The following is an 18,771-nucleotide window of genomic DNA, read 5'->3' on the forward strand; positions in this document are numbered from 1 at the left end:
AAAGGCTGTAAAGCATGCGGGAAGCTAACCACTTCGCCAAGCAGTGCATGTCAAAGCAAAGAACACCTGGAAAGGACTATGATACAAAACACAGGGACAACAGTAAGCAACACAGAATGAATAAGAAAGTGTATAACATCACCAGCACAACACATAATACCACACAGGAATTGTCTTGTAGTGACGAAGGTTATGTATTTGCTGCCAGTAGCAACAAGAACACTATCCAACCACGCTCATACATTAGGCTCAATGGGGTGAAGATTGCGGCAATGATAGATTTTGGGGCCGCAGTGAACATTATTAGTGAATCGGTTCTCAGCACACTAGAACCATGCCCACAGCTTAGCCCAGCTAATATAAAGATATTTCCGTATGGCAACACCAAACCACTGCCCATAACTGGTGCATTCACATGTAGTACAGAGACAGATAAGACAAAAACCATGGCGGAATTCTATGTAATGAAGGGTGATAGCTGCTCTCTGCTAGGCTACGACACAGCTAAAGAGCTAGGCCTCATCAAGATCGTCAACACTGTATCTGCTCCAACAAGCCAAACAGTAGCAGATGAGCTAGTACAGAAATACCCAGAGCTGTTTGAAGGCATTGGCATGCTGAAAGACTTTCAAGTAAAGCTTCACATTAACAATGACATCCAGCCAACCTGTCAGCAACATAGGCGTGTGCCCTTTCACATCCGACAGAAGGTCGAAGAAGAGCTGAAACGGCTTGAGGATGACAACATCATTGAGACAATCACAGACCCTACTCCATGGGGTCTCCCCCATTGTGACGCCACCCAAGCCGAAGGATCCGGGCAAAGTTAGAGTCTGTGTCGACATGAGACAGGCCAACAGTGCCATTCAACGTGAACGCCACATCCCTCCCACCATGGACGACGAGATCCACAAATTGAATGGAGCTACAGTCTTCTCCAAGCTCGACCTGCCTGCCGGTTACCATCAGCTAGAACTCCACCTAGACAGCAGGTACATCACAACATTCACCACACACCTTGGTTTGAGACGCTACAAGCGCCTGAACTTTGGGATCTCTTCAGCGGCGGAGGTGAACATCCTCACCTCCTCCATCACCATCTGGTGTGCCTCTGCCACTGCCAAGGACAAGAGCAGACTGCAGCGTATCATCCGCACTGCTGAGAAGGTGATCGTCTACAATCTGCCTACCCTCGAGGACCTAATAATAATAATAATACGTTTTATTTCTAACGCACCTTTCATCTGAAAACAGATGTCAAGGTGCTAGACCTGCACACCTCAAGGACCCTGAGGCGAGCGAAGAAGATTGTGGCCGACTCCTCCCAGCCTGGACACACCGTTTCAGCCACTCCCCTCCGGCAGAAGGCTGCGATCCATCAGGACCAATACCACACACCACAAAAACAGTTTCTTCCCATCCGCTGTTAGCCTCTTAGACAAGGCCAATGGCTCACACTTACTTGAATCAACTATTTAAAGAGAAGGATTCAATTGATATAGCACAGCTGGACTCAGGGCTAAGGTGCAAATGGAGCCGGGCCTGGCTAAAGATCGAGGTCAAGACTAGGGATGGGTTTTGAGAACCGGTTCTGTAAGGACCCATTTCCAAATTTCTCAAAACCCAAATATCAATAAGGTCCAAGCTTATCGATACCGCTATTGAGACTAAGTAATATAATGTAACATTGACTTATGTCTCGAGAAATAAGTAATGTTATTTAAATCAAATCACTTGTGCACAAACATACGTTTGACTAATAAAATGACTAAATTCGATTGAATGGCCTACCAACCGCCTTTAAACTAAACAAAGAAGAATTTAATTGCCTCACGCGCTTCGCTTAATTTATCATTTTGTTGCTAGCTACAATGGCAGAACGCACGAAACGGTCAAAGGCTTAGCTACATTTTATTAAAGCCAAAGATAAAGATGAAGCAAAGTGCAATACATGTTCTAAAGTAATTTCTTGTAAAGGGGGGAAACAACTGCGATGAACAAGCACCTCCATGTTGTGCATCAGATAAAGATAAAATGCAGTACTTCAACTGTCTTCGAATCGCAACGGTGCCAACTCTAGCTGCCTTTGCAGGACAATCCTCTGGTGAGCGCACCCCAACTTCGTAGCGAGTCTCCATTGTTGACAATAATAAGCCAATTCAGGGCTCAATAGTGCAACTATTTCACTCGCATTTGCCCCTAAAATTTGCTGTGTGTGCGAACTGCAAAATTAATTACGAGCACAGTGTGTGTGGAAAGACAAGCCTCCCTCCCTCACTGCTGATCATTCAAAACATAGTCACCGCGAGCATGGCTCTGTGGGATGCTTAAGCATCGTGTAAAAAAAAAAACTGAGACAGAAGAAAATAAGGATAAGATAAGGAAGGTTTGGTTAGCTGGTCATTTAGCTATATCAGGTGCCTTTTGTTGAAACGTGTTCAACTTTTCATAAAGTCGATGAGCTTGACAATGTCACTTTTCGTCAACCAACCAATCACAGTCTAGTTACTCATCCAGGTTGTGGATAGTACATCTGTAGTGGACAGATTTAGATTTAGCCAGAGTCAGGATTCATTGTGCCTATATGCTCCTTTTAGCCAGCCTCCTCCTGAGAGCAATACGTTCCCCTTGTTCTATCTGTTTTACTTAAGAAATAGAAAAGTATCTCAAAAATTGTATCGATATCGATAAAAATTAACGATACCCATCCCTAGTCAAGACCCATGTGAAGGGGATTTCCGCACATTTTTTGTGGCTGCTACCCACACGGTTAGCTGTGTTGCTCATTCCACGAATGCACAATCCTTACAAGTTGTACCTTGTTGTATAGGTGACTAATCAGGCTTTCCAACCATATAAAACACAATACCAATTGGTATTATTGAAGTGGAGGAATAATCGACCGAAATAACGTATCCGAACTTATTTTTGTTTGTTGTTTTGACTATGTTACCTGACGTCTTTTCCTTTATTTTCTTATCGGGGGAGGGGGGGGGGGGGGGGCTGGGCTGTATTAAATGTGTCACTTTTTTCAGCCCTTCAGAGTTTGCAGGTATGTAGGTTGTTTAGGGCTTTGTAGGTGGTGAGTAATATTTTAAAGGGTCACGTGACATGAAAACGTTATTTAACATAATATAATATGAGTTCTCTAGCCTGCCTTTGGTCCCCCAGTGGCTAGAAATTTCGATAGGTGTAAACCAAGCCCTGGCTATTCTACTCCGTCTTTGAGAAAATGAAAGCTCAAACGCTCGGTTTAAAAATCTCCTCTTTGTGACGTCACAAGGAAGAAGGTTACCTCCCCTCTCTCTGCTTTGCCCGCCCAGATAATCTGGCCCGCCCATGAGAAACTGAGCTATGACCGTGCAAGTGTTTTTATCCTCGAGAGACATCATGGCTTGCAAAGGAACGAAGCATTACATTTGCTCAGTTTGGATGTACAAAGGAAAACTAGCAGTGAAAATACTAAAGTATTTTACAGTGAAGACCTAGTGTCTTAATTTTATTTTCTCTGGAAATGCGCCGACACAACTTCCCAAGGTTTTGTATGTCTGCGCCAGATATTTCACCCACGACTGTTTCCTCAACTTGAGCTAGTACAAAGCGGGCCTTGCTGAAATAAAAATTCTGGATCAGTACCGCAGCTAACAGCTGAGTTACTGTCGCTAATGTAAAGGTAGGTAGCATCAAGTATGTGTGTGAATACACATGCTGTAACGCGAGTGTTGTACACTTCTTTGTTATTTGGATAACCATTCTGCTGTTATGGCGCGCGCGATATCGCCTTCCCCCTCATTGAAATGACTGAGTGTGCACCTCTGCAAACCAGGGTGATCAGATGAGAAATTGGGAAAATTCGAGGCATCTCACAGCACGGGGCTACGAGCCCTTGCGATTCATCCACTGTAAACATTAGCGCATGGTGCCGCCTCTCTCCTCATTAGCATTTAAACCTACAGAAACAGCGTGTCTTGAGGAAAGCTCATTGTGGGACTGCGCGTAGTGGCTGTAATTATGCACCAACGCTGAATTTCAGGAAAGAGACTTCAGATACAGTATTAGGGGACCTAGTGTTTCCCACAGATTAGAAATCTAATTGTGGCGGGGAGGGGTGGGGGTTGTCAGACGGGGGGGGGGTCGTAATAATTCCTTTGTTAATAATTCGTTACAGTTAATTTGTTAGTAATTTGTTACATTAAATATTAATCCAAAATGATTCACACCTTTACAAAATTAACAACAACCAACATATAATTTCTGCATTATGCATGTAGCAACACTAGTGCTAAACAACTATTTAACTGGTCGGCTCCATGACGCCGAGTAAGTAGCTAGCTCTTGAGACTTCTCACCAAAAGAACGAAGGGGAAACTTCGAGTACTGTAAGTCGCTCTGGATAAGAGCGTCTGCTAAATGACTAAATGTAAATGTGAGTAAGCTACCTAGCGAAAAGTAGCCTCAACTTTCCTCGACTTTTAGCTACGGCACTAATGCTGAAGGCTCGCTGATATAGCTGTCGGTCTTACTAGAACGGCATATGTATGCATTGTTGCTAACAGGTGCTGACTGCGTGCATATGTGAGAAAGACGCATGAATGACAGAGAGACGGAGGGAGAGCAGGGGAAAGGAAATGCAGCTGAACGAATACGCTGCGTGTTTTAACCTAAATAGCGATAAAAAAAAATATTTTACGAAACGCAATGTGTGGCGGCCGGTGTTGATTCTGTGGCGCACCGCCACAAATAAGTCTGTGTGGGAAACACTGGGGGACCACTAAGGCCTGTATTAAAGCATCCAAAAACAGCATATCATGTGACCTTTAAAGTCTATCCTGCATTTGACCGGGAGCCAGTGGAGATTGCGTAGGACTGGGGTTATGTGTTCATTTACGTTCCGTTGCACGGTTTAGAAGCTTAAAACGTTTTTGTGGCAAAAAGTGCCTTGTGTGCACAAAGGGAACTCAGTGCTAGCCTAACGTCGCAACGTCAGCACACGTCAGCGACGATGCATAGATACGACGTGTATAGATTTGCTGGTAAGACTGTTGCACAGAAAGTATTGTATCGTGCCGCGGTAGCAGCATCATACGTTTAAGAAATTCAAGACTTGCATGTACAGTAAGTAATGCCCATTAAAACATGTATTTAAACTGAAGCTTGTGTGGTGCGTCGCTGTCTTCCAATACCACAGCCTAAACTTTATGTCAAAAGAAACGCTTTTCATTTCCGACGCATTCAAACAATCCCCTCTGTGAAGTTTGGCTGGCAACAGCAGCTAGCTTGCTCATAGCACAATTTACCGGGGTCAGCTTCTCCACGCAGGGCTTTAGACTGAGTGTAGACTGAGACCAAATGGTCGCATTTGGCATTGTTACTAACAATGATCCCTTCCAGCAAACTTATAAATGTCATAAATGTAATAAATGTCAAGCTTATTTACGTTTTGATGGTACTGTTTGAATCGCGATTCCATGAAATACTGCCGGGGACAAAGTTTTTAGAATAGGTTGTTTCCAAGGGGGTTCAGCTTGTTTCAGAGGGGGTTCCAAATGAATGAATGCCATATGAGTAGACTAAATGCTTGAAAATATCACTAGAAGGGAAAAACTTAAAGGGACGTTTAAGTCATAGAGGTTAGGACAATTTTTACACCGGTTGCTCCATATCTTAATTTGAGCCAACTTTTCAACTGAGGCTGCTAAAGCTTATCACTATTCCCTGAGAAGGGAAGGGGAAATGAGAAGACAACCGTTTCATTCTACACTCCGCTTTTACTATTTTGAATTGTAAATGAGCAGCAAATGTATGCTTTTAAATCTATGCAATCTTATATTATAAATAATAATAATTATTAAAAAATATTAAGTAGGCATTTTTCTTTAAAAATACAGAAATATAAGTTTTTAAAATTACAGTTAATAAACAGACACATCAGTGTAACGGAGTTAGACTCGTGAAACTCGCTCCTCAGGTATTTAACAGGCCAACCGCGCCAAAGAAGAGCTAGCTTTTCTTTGGCGTAGCTGGTAGTGGTCCCGCTTGGCAAGTCGGAGGTTGTGCGTTCGAGCCCATTGAGTGGCAAACGAGCCTTGTCGTGACGGAGCGTGGCTACAGCTGTTACATACCCGTCACATTGGTGCCGTGACCCGGATTCACGAGGTAAGCGCAGCTAACCGCCGGAGTGAGTTTCAGAGGGGTGAGTGTAACGGAGTTAGAACTGTGAAACTCGCTCCTCATGCATGTAACAGGCCACCCGCGTCAACGAAGAGCTAGCTTTTCTTTTGCGTAGCTGGTAGTGGTCACGCTTGGCAAGTCGGAGGTTGTGCGTTTGAGCCCAGTGAGTGGCGAACGAGCCTTGTCGTGACGGAGCGTGGCTACAGCTGTTACATACCCGTCACATTGGTGCCGTGACCCGGATTCACGAGGTAAGCGCAGCTAACCGCCGGAGTGAGTTTCAGAGGGGTGAGTGTAACGGAGTTAGAACTGTGAAACTCGCTCCTCATGCATGTAACAGGCCACCCGCGTCAACGAAGAGCTAGCTTTTCTTTTGCGTAGCTGGTAGTGGTCACGCTTGGCAAGTCGGAGGTTGTGCGTTCGAGCCCAGTGAGTGGCGAACGAGCCTTGTCGTGACGGAGCGTGGCTACAGCTGTTACATGCCCGTCACATCTGCAACGAGCACACCCTACAATTTCCCCAGAAATTGTACCTCTAGTTACTAATAGCACTTTCATCATTCAATTGTGGAAAATGATACTGTAATGGCAGGGACAGTGACTGGTGTTTAAAAAAAAATGAAATGGGTGGCTTATCTGATGGTTAGGAACAGGAAGACTCCACAAATGAAAGTGTCAGGTTGTTGGCCTGTCAGTCTCTCTTCACTCTCTCTCTTACCCTCCTCCCCCGCCCCAACACACACAATCTGTCATCTAATCATGGTCCAGTCTGTGCTTTAGTCAGTCACTAACAGGAGGTCTTGAGTGAGTGGAAACGTGTTCTCAACATGGTTCTGCCAGTCTTCACAACCTTACTACACCACCCTGCTGTGCTCTTCAGAGTCTGTAGAACTGCACATCTGTGCGGGTACAGTCTGTCAGATAATGGGCAAATAACGTATATTGACAAGCAGTGAAAGCCAATAGAATGCTCCATTGCAACACCAGTGCCCAGTAGTAGCACTACGTTTCCGCCATTTTGGAGTGAAAGTGACTCGGCAGTCCACTAGCTTGCTGTCGCTTTTGGCAATATTAGCTGCTTTGTAAAAAAAAAAAAAAAAAAAATTATGATGACAACACAGAATAATGTAATCACTATACTAGTGATCATCAAATCCCTTTTAACAGTTTATTCACTCCAACTTTTTTCCACAAAAGTATTTTTAACTTGCCCAACTAGACAAGTAAAAAATCAAACTAAATAAAATGGCATGATACTTCACATTATGTGCCACTCATTACGTGTATTTTACCGATTTTATTTGACCGAATTCTGCAATAGCAAAACAAAAAAAAATTGGCTTTGTCCCAAGATCTCTACAGACCGTGCAGCTAATTTAATGCTCAAAACTTCAACGGGGGCTTATTACTTGAAAGAGGAATCCTTTACTCTGTCGTCTCAGTTACAATCTCAGGGGATACTGTGACTTGCTAAAGTAGGCAAATGGCTAGTACATAACATTTCATAATCATTTCCGTAAATCAAGCAGCGCTGCAAGACCCAGTGAAATGTAACTAATGTTAGCTAGCATCGACATTGGCTAACTTAACTTCCGAATGCTATCCTCAGTATTTGCAAGCTAGCTAAATTTAACGTATCTAAAATAATTTGTAGACATAATGGATTTTGCCACTAAATTGTTTGGTGTTAACTTTTTATAAAAAAAAATATATATTTGCTCCTACTCTCAACTGAGCCATGACTGTTTACCCAGGGAGCATTTATACAACCTCCCAACCTTCAGCGTGAGTTGGAGAGCCTTGTTACAGCCCTGTTGCTTCCTCATTTTGTTTGTGACTGCCCCCCCCCCCCCCCCCCCCCCCATACACACACACACTGTGTGGCTGTAAATCACTCCAGAGCAGTGGTTTCAGGTGCATATTGTCCTGGTGTCAGTTAAGAGGTAATTTTGCCCCAATGGCTCCCAGCTATAGGCTAACATTATCACTGAAGTTCCTCCTGTAGCCTACACATCATGTTGTATTTCTGGCAGGCTGCCCGACACTGTTTATAGCCTGGCCGGGGTCAAGTTTGACAGCTCTAATAACCCTGCACACACTCACCGTTTAATCCATCAATGGCTCAATGCTAAAATCCTTGAGTGACTGTACTGGCCTGAAATGGCAAAGACAAAGTACCACCAGGCCTATTGAGTCAAATATGTCATAACCTTGCCAGTTAGCCAGAACCTCCAGCAGTTTAAGATAAGTGCTTATAGAGTCTTATTTCTGGGTCCTGTTGACTATCTGTATAAGATATCAATCCTTCTCCCTTTCTTTTGTCATCTGAATAAGGACTGTAAATATAGTTATGATCCTGGGTACACAGGATAATTTCTATTGTCAAAGTGCTCATGTATTATTCTAAGCTGTGGTTTTCACTGTAAGGGCTGGAGCGGGCAGGCTTTTGTGCTCGCTGTTGAACGTTTTCCCTCACAGCTGTAGTATTTAAACATTATTTAGTTCTTTTTTTACATTTGTATATATATTTTTATTTATATTCACATTTATTCATTTAGCAGACGCTTTTATCCAAAGCGACTTCCAAGAGAGAGCTATTAGAGCTAAGAGCTAAGAGAGAGATATTCCATCCCTATTGTAGATTTGGCTTCCTTATGTTCTCTCTCCCTGCTCCTGCAGATGCGCCCTCCACAGAGCAACAGGAGCTGTTCACTCAGAAGCTGCAGCAGTGCTGCATGCTGTTCGACTTCATGGACTCAGTCACCGACCTGAAGAGCAAGGAGATCAAGAGGGCCACACTCAACGAGCTGGTGGACTACGTGTCCACCAACAGAGGCGTGCTAGTGGAGTCTGCCTATCCAGAGATCTCCAATATGGTGAGGAACCCATCTCCCCTTATTAGACATGTTGGCTTCTTCTAATACTGGACGCTAGGTCAAATAAAGACGCTTTGTGAGATTTGTGGGGGCTTGATGAGAAGTACATGTTCTGTTCAGTAGCACTGTCCTAGGTAGGGATCTATTATCAGGAACCATGTTAGAATGAAAGTAGTAGTTGACACTGTCAGACAGCATGATGCTGCAGCAGTAGTGGATGCTGTGAGCAAGGGATCACAGAAAGAGGGTGCACTTCCCCACACACTTTAACTTTTAGGCCACCGTTATACATTTTCAGTGTCCCAATTCCTTACAACCCTCCCTGAGGGTGTGCTATCATAGCACCAGACACATACAAATCAGATGTATTTCTGGCTTGAAGAGTTGCCATCATTTTCTGCACTAGCAATTTTTCAGTTTACTTGAATGTGGGTAGATGAACAATCCTGGGGCAGGAGCTAGGGAGGAACCCCGGGCAGGAAGGACAAACACTGGCGCAGGAGTGAGAGGTAACTAAATAGACTGGGGTAGCACCTGACAAAGCAGGAAATGGATGTTTCACTATCAGAGGAGAGGGACACTAGACTAGAGCTCCCTTATTATTCACACATGAACAGAAATCAGAAGGTGTTGGCAGCTTGTGTTCAGCGGCGGGGGGGGGGGTTAATGTAGTGTATTCATTGATGTTCAGGTGATGACAGAGGGAAGCTAAAGTAAGGGTGGGGTGATGCCCCCCCCCCCCCTCCAAACACACACACCCTAACCCCTCTCTGGGATTCTCCACCTTCTGCTGCCCCTGCTAATAAAGCAGTGGGTGTTTTAGGTGCAGTCTATTATGCCGGAGCAACAAGGAGCACTTTGATCATTGAGGCAATGGGAAATTACAAACAGCCTCGTCACAGATGTAGCCCTATCAAGGGATGGCTCTCTCAGTGGACAGACAGCACAGCCTCGGCTGCAACACTGGGATTAGAGCTAAACTATAACAGACACCCATCAACTCTCTCTTTCTTCTAAATCTCCCCAGCCTGCGAGACTGGGATTACACAGTGTCGTTTAAGAAGTCAACAATGTTCTCTCACTAGCCCCGTCTCCTGGTTTTCTGCTGCTCCTGATTTCTTCCTAGCTGTTTCTAGATGTCTGGTTTCCCCCAGTGTAATTGAGTCTCTGCACTCACATTGTCCCTTCGAACCCCTACATACAGAAAGCAGCCTGCCAAGTCCACACGATGATTCACTCACAGCTCAGTCCTGAATACAAATCTACCTGACGGACCATGATTTGTTCCTTTTCTCTTGATGCCAATATCCCACCCTCCCACCCCCACCCCGCTCAGGTTTTGAAGCATATCTGTCTCACATTCCCTCCTTCCCTCCTTGTATTCCCTCTCTCCCTCCTGTGCAGTGTTCATGGTTGGTAAATTGAATGGGCTTTACCTAATGTGTGTGTGCGTGTGTGTGGAGCCAGTTACATAACCCTCTATGTCAGCTGGATGGAGCTTGTTCGAGTGTGGGCGACACACAGCATATTCTCACACGGGTGTGTGTAAGGGTTGACAGAAACAATAGGCTATTTTTGGAAAACAATGTCTATTTTGATACCTCAGTTATGCTGAACAGCGCAGAAAAAGTGAATTTCTATTAGAAATGAAAATCTATATATTTGTGTGTTATTTTTTGTGTGTGTGTAGTTCCCTCCAGTGTAGCACTGAGGCTGAACATCCCTCTCCTCTGGTCCACGCTTACATGACAACACCCCAGCCAACAAGGTGCACCTCTCTAGGAAAGGCAGTACTCCTGTGAGTGCTGCTAGGGCCAGCTCTCTCATCCTCTCATCCTCATCAGCTAGCAGCTGGGCATGGTCAGCACAATCACTCAGACCTCCTTCACCATGGGGTTTCATCTGGGCCTCTTACTCAAATGAGTGTCCTCTTATCAACCAGGTTGGAATCAGCGATACAAAGGTTTGGTTGAACAATGAGTACATCCCACTTTGGCTGACCCACATAGTTAAAAATGTTCCATTGCGCATGGTCTCTGAGTGTCACTAATTGGGATCGTGGGCGAGGGTGTCTCCTGTCCTGTCCTTCAGCCTCCCAGAGGACGCTGGCTGGAGATAAAAGGCTTTGTTGCCTATGGCGGCCGTTGTCAGGCCTCTTATCCCCTATCCATGGCAGGACAGGCCCATTCTAATGAGACTAGACGCGATTAAAATGGGAGGGCGGGAGGGCGGGAAAATGTAAAGAGAGGTGGAGAGCAGGAGAGATGGACAGCATGGGAGATGTTGAAACAGGCGAGCGTGGCAGCTCTCCAGCTGCACCTGCACATAGAGCCCAGGGACCTGTGCAAGGTATTCTGGGTAGATAAATGGGTCTGAAAGAGGTGCTTGCTGAATGAACCAGGAATTAGCAGGGCTTCAGGCATGCCTTGTCCAACACACCAGCACTATTTGGAAATTGCTTTTCAGTTAAGCAAAAAGATTAAACACTTCCCCTCTTTTAAAACGATTTGATGTGATGAAACAAACATCTGTACGGTGTTCATTTTAGGACATCCTCAGATCTCAGACTCAATTGTCAGACTCAAACGAAAAGCGTCAAGTCTCAGACCAAAAGTCGTCAGACTCAGAAAAACCTCTGTCATCCTCAGACAAGACGCTCTCAAACCAAACGCCATCATTCTCAGAAAAAATTCGCTCAAACCAAACGTCATCATTCTCAGACAAAACGCCCTCAAACTTTGTCTGAATTTTTTTGTCAAAGTTAGCTAGATGGGGGAGCTGCTGACTAGCTTTCTGAATTAGCTAAAGTAGCAGCTTTTGAAGTGAATACCATGGTGTTGTTTCTTGTACAGCAAGAAAACTTACTTTTGATATAGCCAATACAAAATGTTTGTTTTCTGCAAGCTAGTTCACTCGTGTAACGTAAACCCATGTGTAGTCCTCCGGTTGCCATTGTTACGTGCATGCCTAGTGGCAGGGTGAGAGGGAGGTTTATTGTCCTTTCTCAAAGTAACTTTTAGATATAACACTTTAGTTGCGCGGCGGCCTTGCATCTGGTGGTGATTGGAGGAGAGTGGAAAGGTGTCTTGATTGGGGCCCGGGTAATTAAGGGGAGGGGTTTATTGTTTTTATCTCCCGGATGGCGGAAAGACGGGGGGAACCTGAGAGTTGTTTCGGAGAGTGTCACCATCGACGCGACTGGTTGTCCCCCGTGTGTTCCGTTCCCCCACGTCTGCGGATCCATATTACTTTGCACACGCCGTGCTTAACATACCAACTAAATCTATATACGCTGATCAACCCAGCCAACCAAGAGCGAGCTGTCCGCCGAACTGAACGGCGGCTTGGGCTGTCCTGGAGACCGGGGTGGGAGTCTACTTGAAAGGATTGAGTGTTCCAGTCTTCTCCTTGTCACTTTCCACCTGACCGGGCCGCTGTTTAGTGTAGCCTTCGGTTTAGCCTTGATATTGCCCCCTAAACAACGACGAGCGTAACACCAGGGATACTACAAACAAACTCCACCATCCTCAGACTTAGACAAAACGACGTCAAACTAAACGGCATCAGAAAACCCTTGTCAGACAGCATTGTCTCGGACTCGTTTATTTATATTTATTGTCGACATACAGATAGGCCTACAACACAATCATGTACAGCACATGCTGATATATCGAACCAGAGCCTTTCTAAATATTATTATATTAAATATTAATATTGAATGTAGGCTACGTCCTCATGATGCGACACATACAGCCTACAAAAACTTTACTTAACTGGCGGAACCATAGATGTTTATACAGCGGCGTAACAAGTACTTGGCGGGCCCGAGTGCAGATCTCACCAACGGGCCCCTTACCGACCTATCGTCAAGCGAAATTATTGTGTGTTGAGCTTAGCGATGCGCAAGGAAATTTAGGCTACTTATGATGTACAATTAAGGGTAACGACTGCTCCTTCTATGTGAAGATAGATGATGGTTTAAAAAGTGAACGTCTCTGACTCGCGAGTCTCTGGCTCTAGATTATGCTTGCTACAACACGGAATGAGCATAATGGAACAGTCAGTCATGAGCCGACGTATCTGCGACGTTTAAATAGAGCACAGAGATGAAAAGAAAATCTGATCATTTACAGAGGCTTATCCGACGTTATGAATGACGTTTCGATCTGTCATGTGTGCTATCCGGGTACTAGTAAAAAAAAACAGTCACTTCGATGGTGAATATTTCATTTTATGTTCGTTAGATATGCTAGTTTACATTTAGTCTATCTAGCTTTAGCTATTTTCCGACTACATCCTGCACATAGTTTACTATATCTAACCTGGCTGCTGCCTGGTAAAGCCTCGGCCTATATGTGAATTTTTATGACGTTTAATAGCCATGTCAACTGCATACACCAGACAGTAAACGTTATGTAATTATTAGCCTACCCTGGTGGCTGAGTTTTACACTCATTGCTGTTGCCGGGCTGGGGGTCAGACGTAGTGTCCTCTTCAACACGCTTCGCCACAAATCCAAATGAGGATAGTTTTGACAGCTTTGCCACCCTTACATCTTGCTCTTTTCGTTCCTGCCGCTTTCTGGAGCCACTTTTATGTTAAAGGGAATGGCATGGGGTAGCCTAATTCGCTTCAAAACGCTAATGCAACACAACTGTAGTATCCCAACAACAACTGTCTGTGGTATTCCAACAACTGGATGGGAACAATCGTGTGTGGGTGGGCGGGAATCTTTGACAACAATATTACCCAGACATCCTTGCTATTTTTCGAGGGCAATATTACTTAATAAAAACGAGATTTGTTTCATTCAGCAAAAGGCAAATGAGGAAAAATGAATTATTTGCTGTTGTTAACACTGACTGTTTTTAAAATGTTTATTGGGCAGGTGATAGCTCAAAATTCTGAATGACTGACACCATAATTGAGAAATGTTTGCGAATTCATAAGACTGGATCATATGTGTTCCACAACTTGCGGTTTAAGAGCGGTGCAAGGGGCCCGGTCAGATTGCCTTAAGGGGCCCAGTCAGGTTGTCTCACTTTTACATCGAGGACGGGCCCCCTTTCGCCACGGGCCCTAGTGCAGCTGCACTCCTTGCACTCCCTATAGTTACGCCACTGTGTTTATATATATATCTATGGGTGGAACAGTTGTTCAGATCGTCGCGCCGTGTGTTGATGACGTTCATGATTCTTTAGCAAAGTTTGTTTGTAGTATCCATGGCAACCGGAGGACTGCACATGTGTTTACGTGACACGTGTGAACTAGCTTGCAGAAAACAATTATTTTGTATTAGCTATATCAAAAGTAAGTTTTCTTGCTGTACCAGTTAACAGAAAAAACACCATGGTGTTCACTTTAAAAGCTGCTACTTTAGCTCATTCAGAAAGCTAGTCAGCAGCTCCCCCATCTAGCTAACTTTGACAAAAAATATTCTGACAAAGTTTGAGGGCGTTTCGTCTGAGAATGATGGCGTTTGGTTTGAGGGCGTTTTGTCTGAGAATGATGGCGTTTGGTTTGAGAGCGTTTTGTCTGAGAATGATGGCGTTTGGTTTGAGAGTGTTTTGTCTGAGAATTATGGCGTTTGGTTTGAGAGCGTCTTGTCTGAGAATGACAGAAGTTTTTCTGACGGCGTTTAGTTTGAGGGTGTTTTGTCCGAGGATGACAGAGGTTTTTCTGAGACTGAAGCCGTTTCGCCTGAGTCTGACAACTTTTGGTTTGAGACTTGACGTTTTTCGTTTGAGTCTGACAATTGAGTCTGAGATCTGAGGATGTCCTAAAATGAACACCGTACAGATGTTTTTTTCATCACATCTTATTTTTTTCAGTTTCTTTGAAGTGTTAATGAATATCAACAAGAAAGGTTTTGGTGAAACACGTTGGACCTGCTCTTGACGTTATTGCTATTTTGGGATAAATTAGGGGTAATTTAGTTGCTTGTTGACAGTCAGGGGTTAACTAGTGGTCATCTCAGGAGGGGCTCTATGGAATTAAAAGCATGGTTGTGGAAAAAACATCACACTATTGTAATTATGAAGGTGGGTAATAATTATGGATTATGATTGAAAATGAACCTCTTAATCACAATTTTTTATTTGTATATGCTACATTACAGAAAACCAGATGCAAAGCTGTTGACTAATGAATATTACCACTAATATGTAAAAGATATATAAAAATGTAAAAATCTTCTGACTGTGATAGAAGTGTCTATGCTTCTTTCATAAAAAAACTACAAGGCCCTGCTATCAGCAGGCATAGTTTTGGCCCTATGCCCAGAACCTAGCAGCTGGTCTTTAAGGCCAGAGTAGGCCTGAAACTGGGAGAGTTTTCTATGTAAAAAAGGCACCTACAATCATAATGTATTCTTTCCTTGTTTTTCTGAATGCAAAGTCTTTTATAATGTATTTTATGTCAATTTGTTTAGCCATTTCACACTCAATGGCAAGTATTGTGATTGAGTCTCTCCTGGCTCATTGTGGAGCGCAAGTCATTATCAGGGTTCCTCCGGTAGGAGGGAACCTATTGTTATTGTTGGTATTCTTATTAGGTTTCTCCGGTAGGAGGGAACCTATTGTTATTGTTGGTATTCTTCTTATTATTTTTCTTCTCCTTGTGCCCCAATATCTCAAAAAGTCCCTTGTCATACATTTTCTAATTTGGCACATTAATATTACATCCAAGTGGGTACCCCCACACCCAAATATAGGCCACATCGGACCATAGGGGGCGCCACAGTCCACGCCCAAAAGTCAAATTTTTAGAGTGATTGCATTTCCACCCCATTGCTCCAATTCTTCTGAAACTTGGTGTGCATGCCTCATTTTTCACGAGGAACAAAAAAGCCTCAAGGACCCATAAGGTCCGCCATGATGGATTTGCCTGTACAGTGATAATTTTGGAAAACCTTCAAAATTCCTCTTCTCTTGAACCAAAGGTCTAATTGACTTGAAATTTGGTACAGTTATGTATCATTGACATATTTAGAAATGTTACTTAAGGCAATTGAATCAAGTACAAAATGGCTGAAAGGGGTGTATTTATGTAAATGTCCACATTGCCTCAATATGTTTGTGTCACTAAATCATATGTATTTTTGAAGGATGGTTCAAACCTAATAGGCTTTAAGTTGACACGCCTCTGAAGTACCATGCAAAGTTTCACCTTGATATGTCAAATATGACTGAATTACAGCTGTTTGAACTTGGACCAAATCTGACAATACTCGCCATTGGAGAAACAGCTTTTTTGATTATCTTTATTGAACTTTGTGTAGTCCATGCCTGGGAATGGCTCAATTGGCTGAGCTGTTGTGCTGGTTAGCAAAGGGTTGTAAGTTCAAAACCAATCAGAGGCATAGTTTATTTTTTATTCTGACAAAACGGTTTCTAGTCTTCAGATAAATCGTCCGGTTGTAAAACATATCAATGCGTGTTTATTTGAGCCCATCACAACACTACAATCATCTGTTTAGCGAAACTGTGTAAACCACTGCAAAACAAGTCAGGTTCACTACATTAGCTAGCTACTTGTAGTCTACGCATGGTAGAGATAACGCTAATGGTTATCTCTAATGAAGTAAATTGATTGTTCAGGTGGATCCTTGTCTGTTGCACAAATTCATTTCAGTAACCTAAGCCAGGACACATCCCCACTGATGCTAGGTATGATTTGAAATTCCCTTCAATGACAAGTTATGGCACTCCAAACAACCTTTTATAAAAACTATAAGTAAGTTATTCTTTACAGCAGCAACCCAGTCATCCTGTTGTCCCATTTTTATAGGAAATTTATAAGCAGTTTCAACTTTGGCTGAATCTAACAACGCTCACCACAGGAGAAACAACTTACTTTTGAATACAGTAACTGAACATGACAATATTCAACACTGAGAATAGGTCAATGGGCTTGGATGGTGACCTGTAAAGTAGAAGGTCGTAGGTTGGAATCCAGCCATAATCTTATGGCCTTTCATAATTTTGATTATCTGTTTAGTTCAATGGGATGACATCATTCTGAAGTACCACAAACAATTTCACCTTGGTATGTCAAAATATGATTGAATTAGAGTAGTTTCAACGTTGCTGAATCTAACAACGCTTACCACAGGAGAAAAGGCTTACTTTTTTTAAAATTAGTTCGATGTAAGATGAAAATTAGATTAATTGTGAATATTTAAAATATGTATATTTGGCTAATTTCTAGAGCTTTTTCCCCAAATCCTGTCTGTAATTTGTTTAAACAAACGTAGCCTTTTAAACCTCTAGGTTTAATTTTCTCTTTTATACATTTAAAGTTGGATTTGACATTTAACAGACATTTAATCATTTAGCAATTTGTTTGACTCTAAAACCATAACAGTACATGGCCCCAACAGTACCAAGCTCCCACCTTCACTCCTTAGTCTAGTAGCCATTTTAGACTAGTAGGGCATTCTCTGATTAGTTTGGCCACAGCTAATTCTACTGTTAAAAGAAACAGAAGGTCTTCTTCTTCAGAACTATATAGTTGAATCAACCAAACACAGCTTGGTCATGTTATCATCTTCTTTGGCACATCTAAACTAAGGACTAGACTTTTAAGAAAGCATGACCAAAGCAATTTGGTGAGGGGAGGGTTCCTCCATAGACAGTTGCAGACAAAGAATTTCAGACAATAACTTAAACATAGTCTTGCATTAAGAGTAGAGTCAAAAAATTGAATAACTGTGCTAATGGTTGTTGAAACTCATTGCTCTGAGTTGGTGCATGTCAATTTAGGCAGAAGTCCATGTCTGGTGATATTTGACAACCTCAAACAGCATGAGTCTGCTCAACATTAGTTATTTTACTTATCTTCATTTTACTTATACATTTGCCTTTAACTTGTAGTTTTGTTCATTTCTAGTAAATTCTATGCTTATTTTAAAAAAATACAAAAGGTTAACAACCATCTATTTTTAAATATACGTTCTTATTTTACTCATCTTCATTTTACACTTACATTTGTCTTAACTTGTATATTTTGTTCATTGCTAATAAAGTATTTGTTTATTCTAAAACTGCTATCTATCTTAACACCTCACAGAATATTTACCTTGCTTACATCTCACACAGATCATACAATAAGAAATAGTCAACCACCCAGCCAGCATTCACATACATTTCCAACACAACAATGACATGGACATATTACCACATGTAACTACACTGACTACAATTGATTTAAAATTCAGTATGTTTATGTAAGACACATATGTAGTTATTCTACTTTGACATCACAAAAGCTATGAAATAAGAGTGAATGCAATTAGGAAGCAACTTTGTCCATGTACAATTTGTCTTGATGTTTGTTTATAACTGGAATATAAATAAATGCACAACAATTAGTTCCATTCAAGTAAGTCTATTTTATTGGACAAGAAGCATTCCATGAGTGGTGACATTTGTCAACCTCAGACAGTCTGCCACTGGGCCAAATGAAAAGGCTCTATTCTTGATTTGCAATGCAGCTAGGGGAAGTCCTAGACCATTAGGGGCAAAGCTGCGGCCACTTGTGATGTTAGAAAGGTGTGTTACATAAAAAATATTGCTGTCATATACCATATTCCTTTGATTAAATGCTGCAGACACACAACTAGTCAAGGAGGTCAAACAAACGCTGAGTGTAAAATTGAAGCTGCGCTTGTATCTACTTTGTGTAGAAATCTGAAGTAGCATTGCCAAACCATTCTTATACTTTAG

General features: G+C 42.7%; 1 protein-coding gene across 3 annotated transcripts in view; it reads left to right on the forward strand.

Moving 5' to 3' along the window:
- Positions 1–18,771, forward strand: part of ppp2r5a (protein phosphatase 2, regulatory subunit B', alpha isoform) — a 117,459-nt gene that overhangs the window by 58,667 nt on the left and 40,021 nt on the right. For all 3 annotated transcript variants that reach the window (XM_047015406.1, XM_047015403.1, XM_047015405.1), the window contains exon 2: positions 8,850–9,046. In XM_047015406.1, coding sequence (XP_046871362.1) covers positions 8,850–9,046 — 197 coding nt within the window. The remainder of the gene's footprint in view (positions 1–8,849; positions 9,047–18,771) is intronic.

The sequence above is a fragment of the Hypomesus transpacificus genome, unplaced genomic scaffold, assembly GCF_021917145.1.
Source record: "Hypomesus transpacificus isolate Combined female unplaced genomic scaffold, fHypTra1 scaffold_30, whole genome shotgun sequence".
Taxonomy (NCBI): domain Eukaryota; kingdom Metazoa; phylum Chordata; class Actinopteri; order Osmeriformes; family Osmeridae; genus Hypomesus; species Hypomesus transpacificus.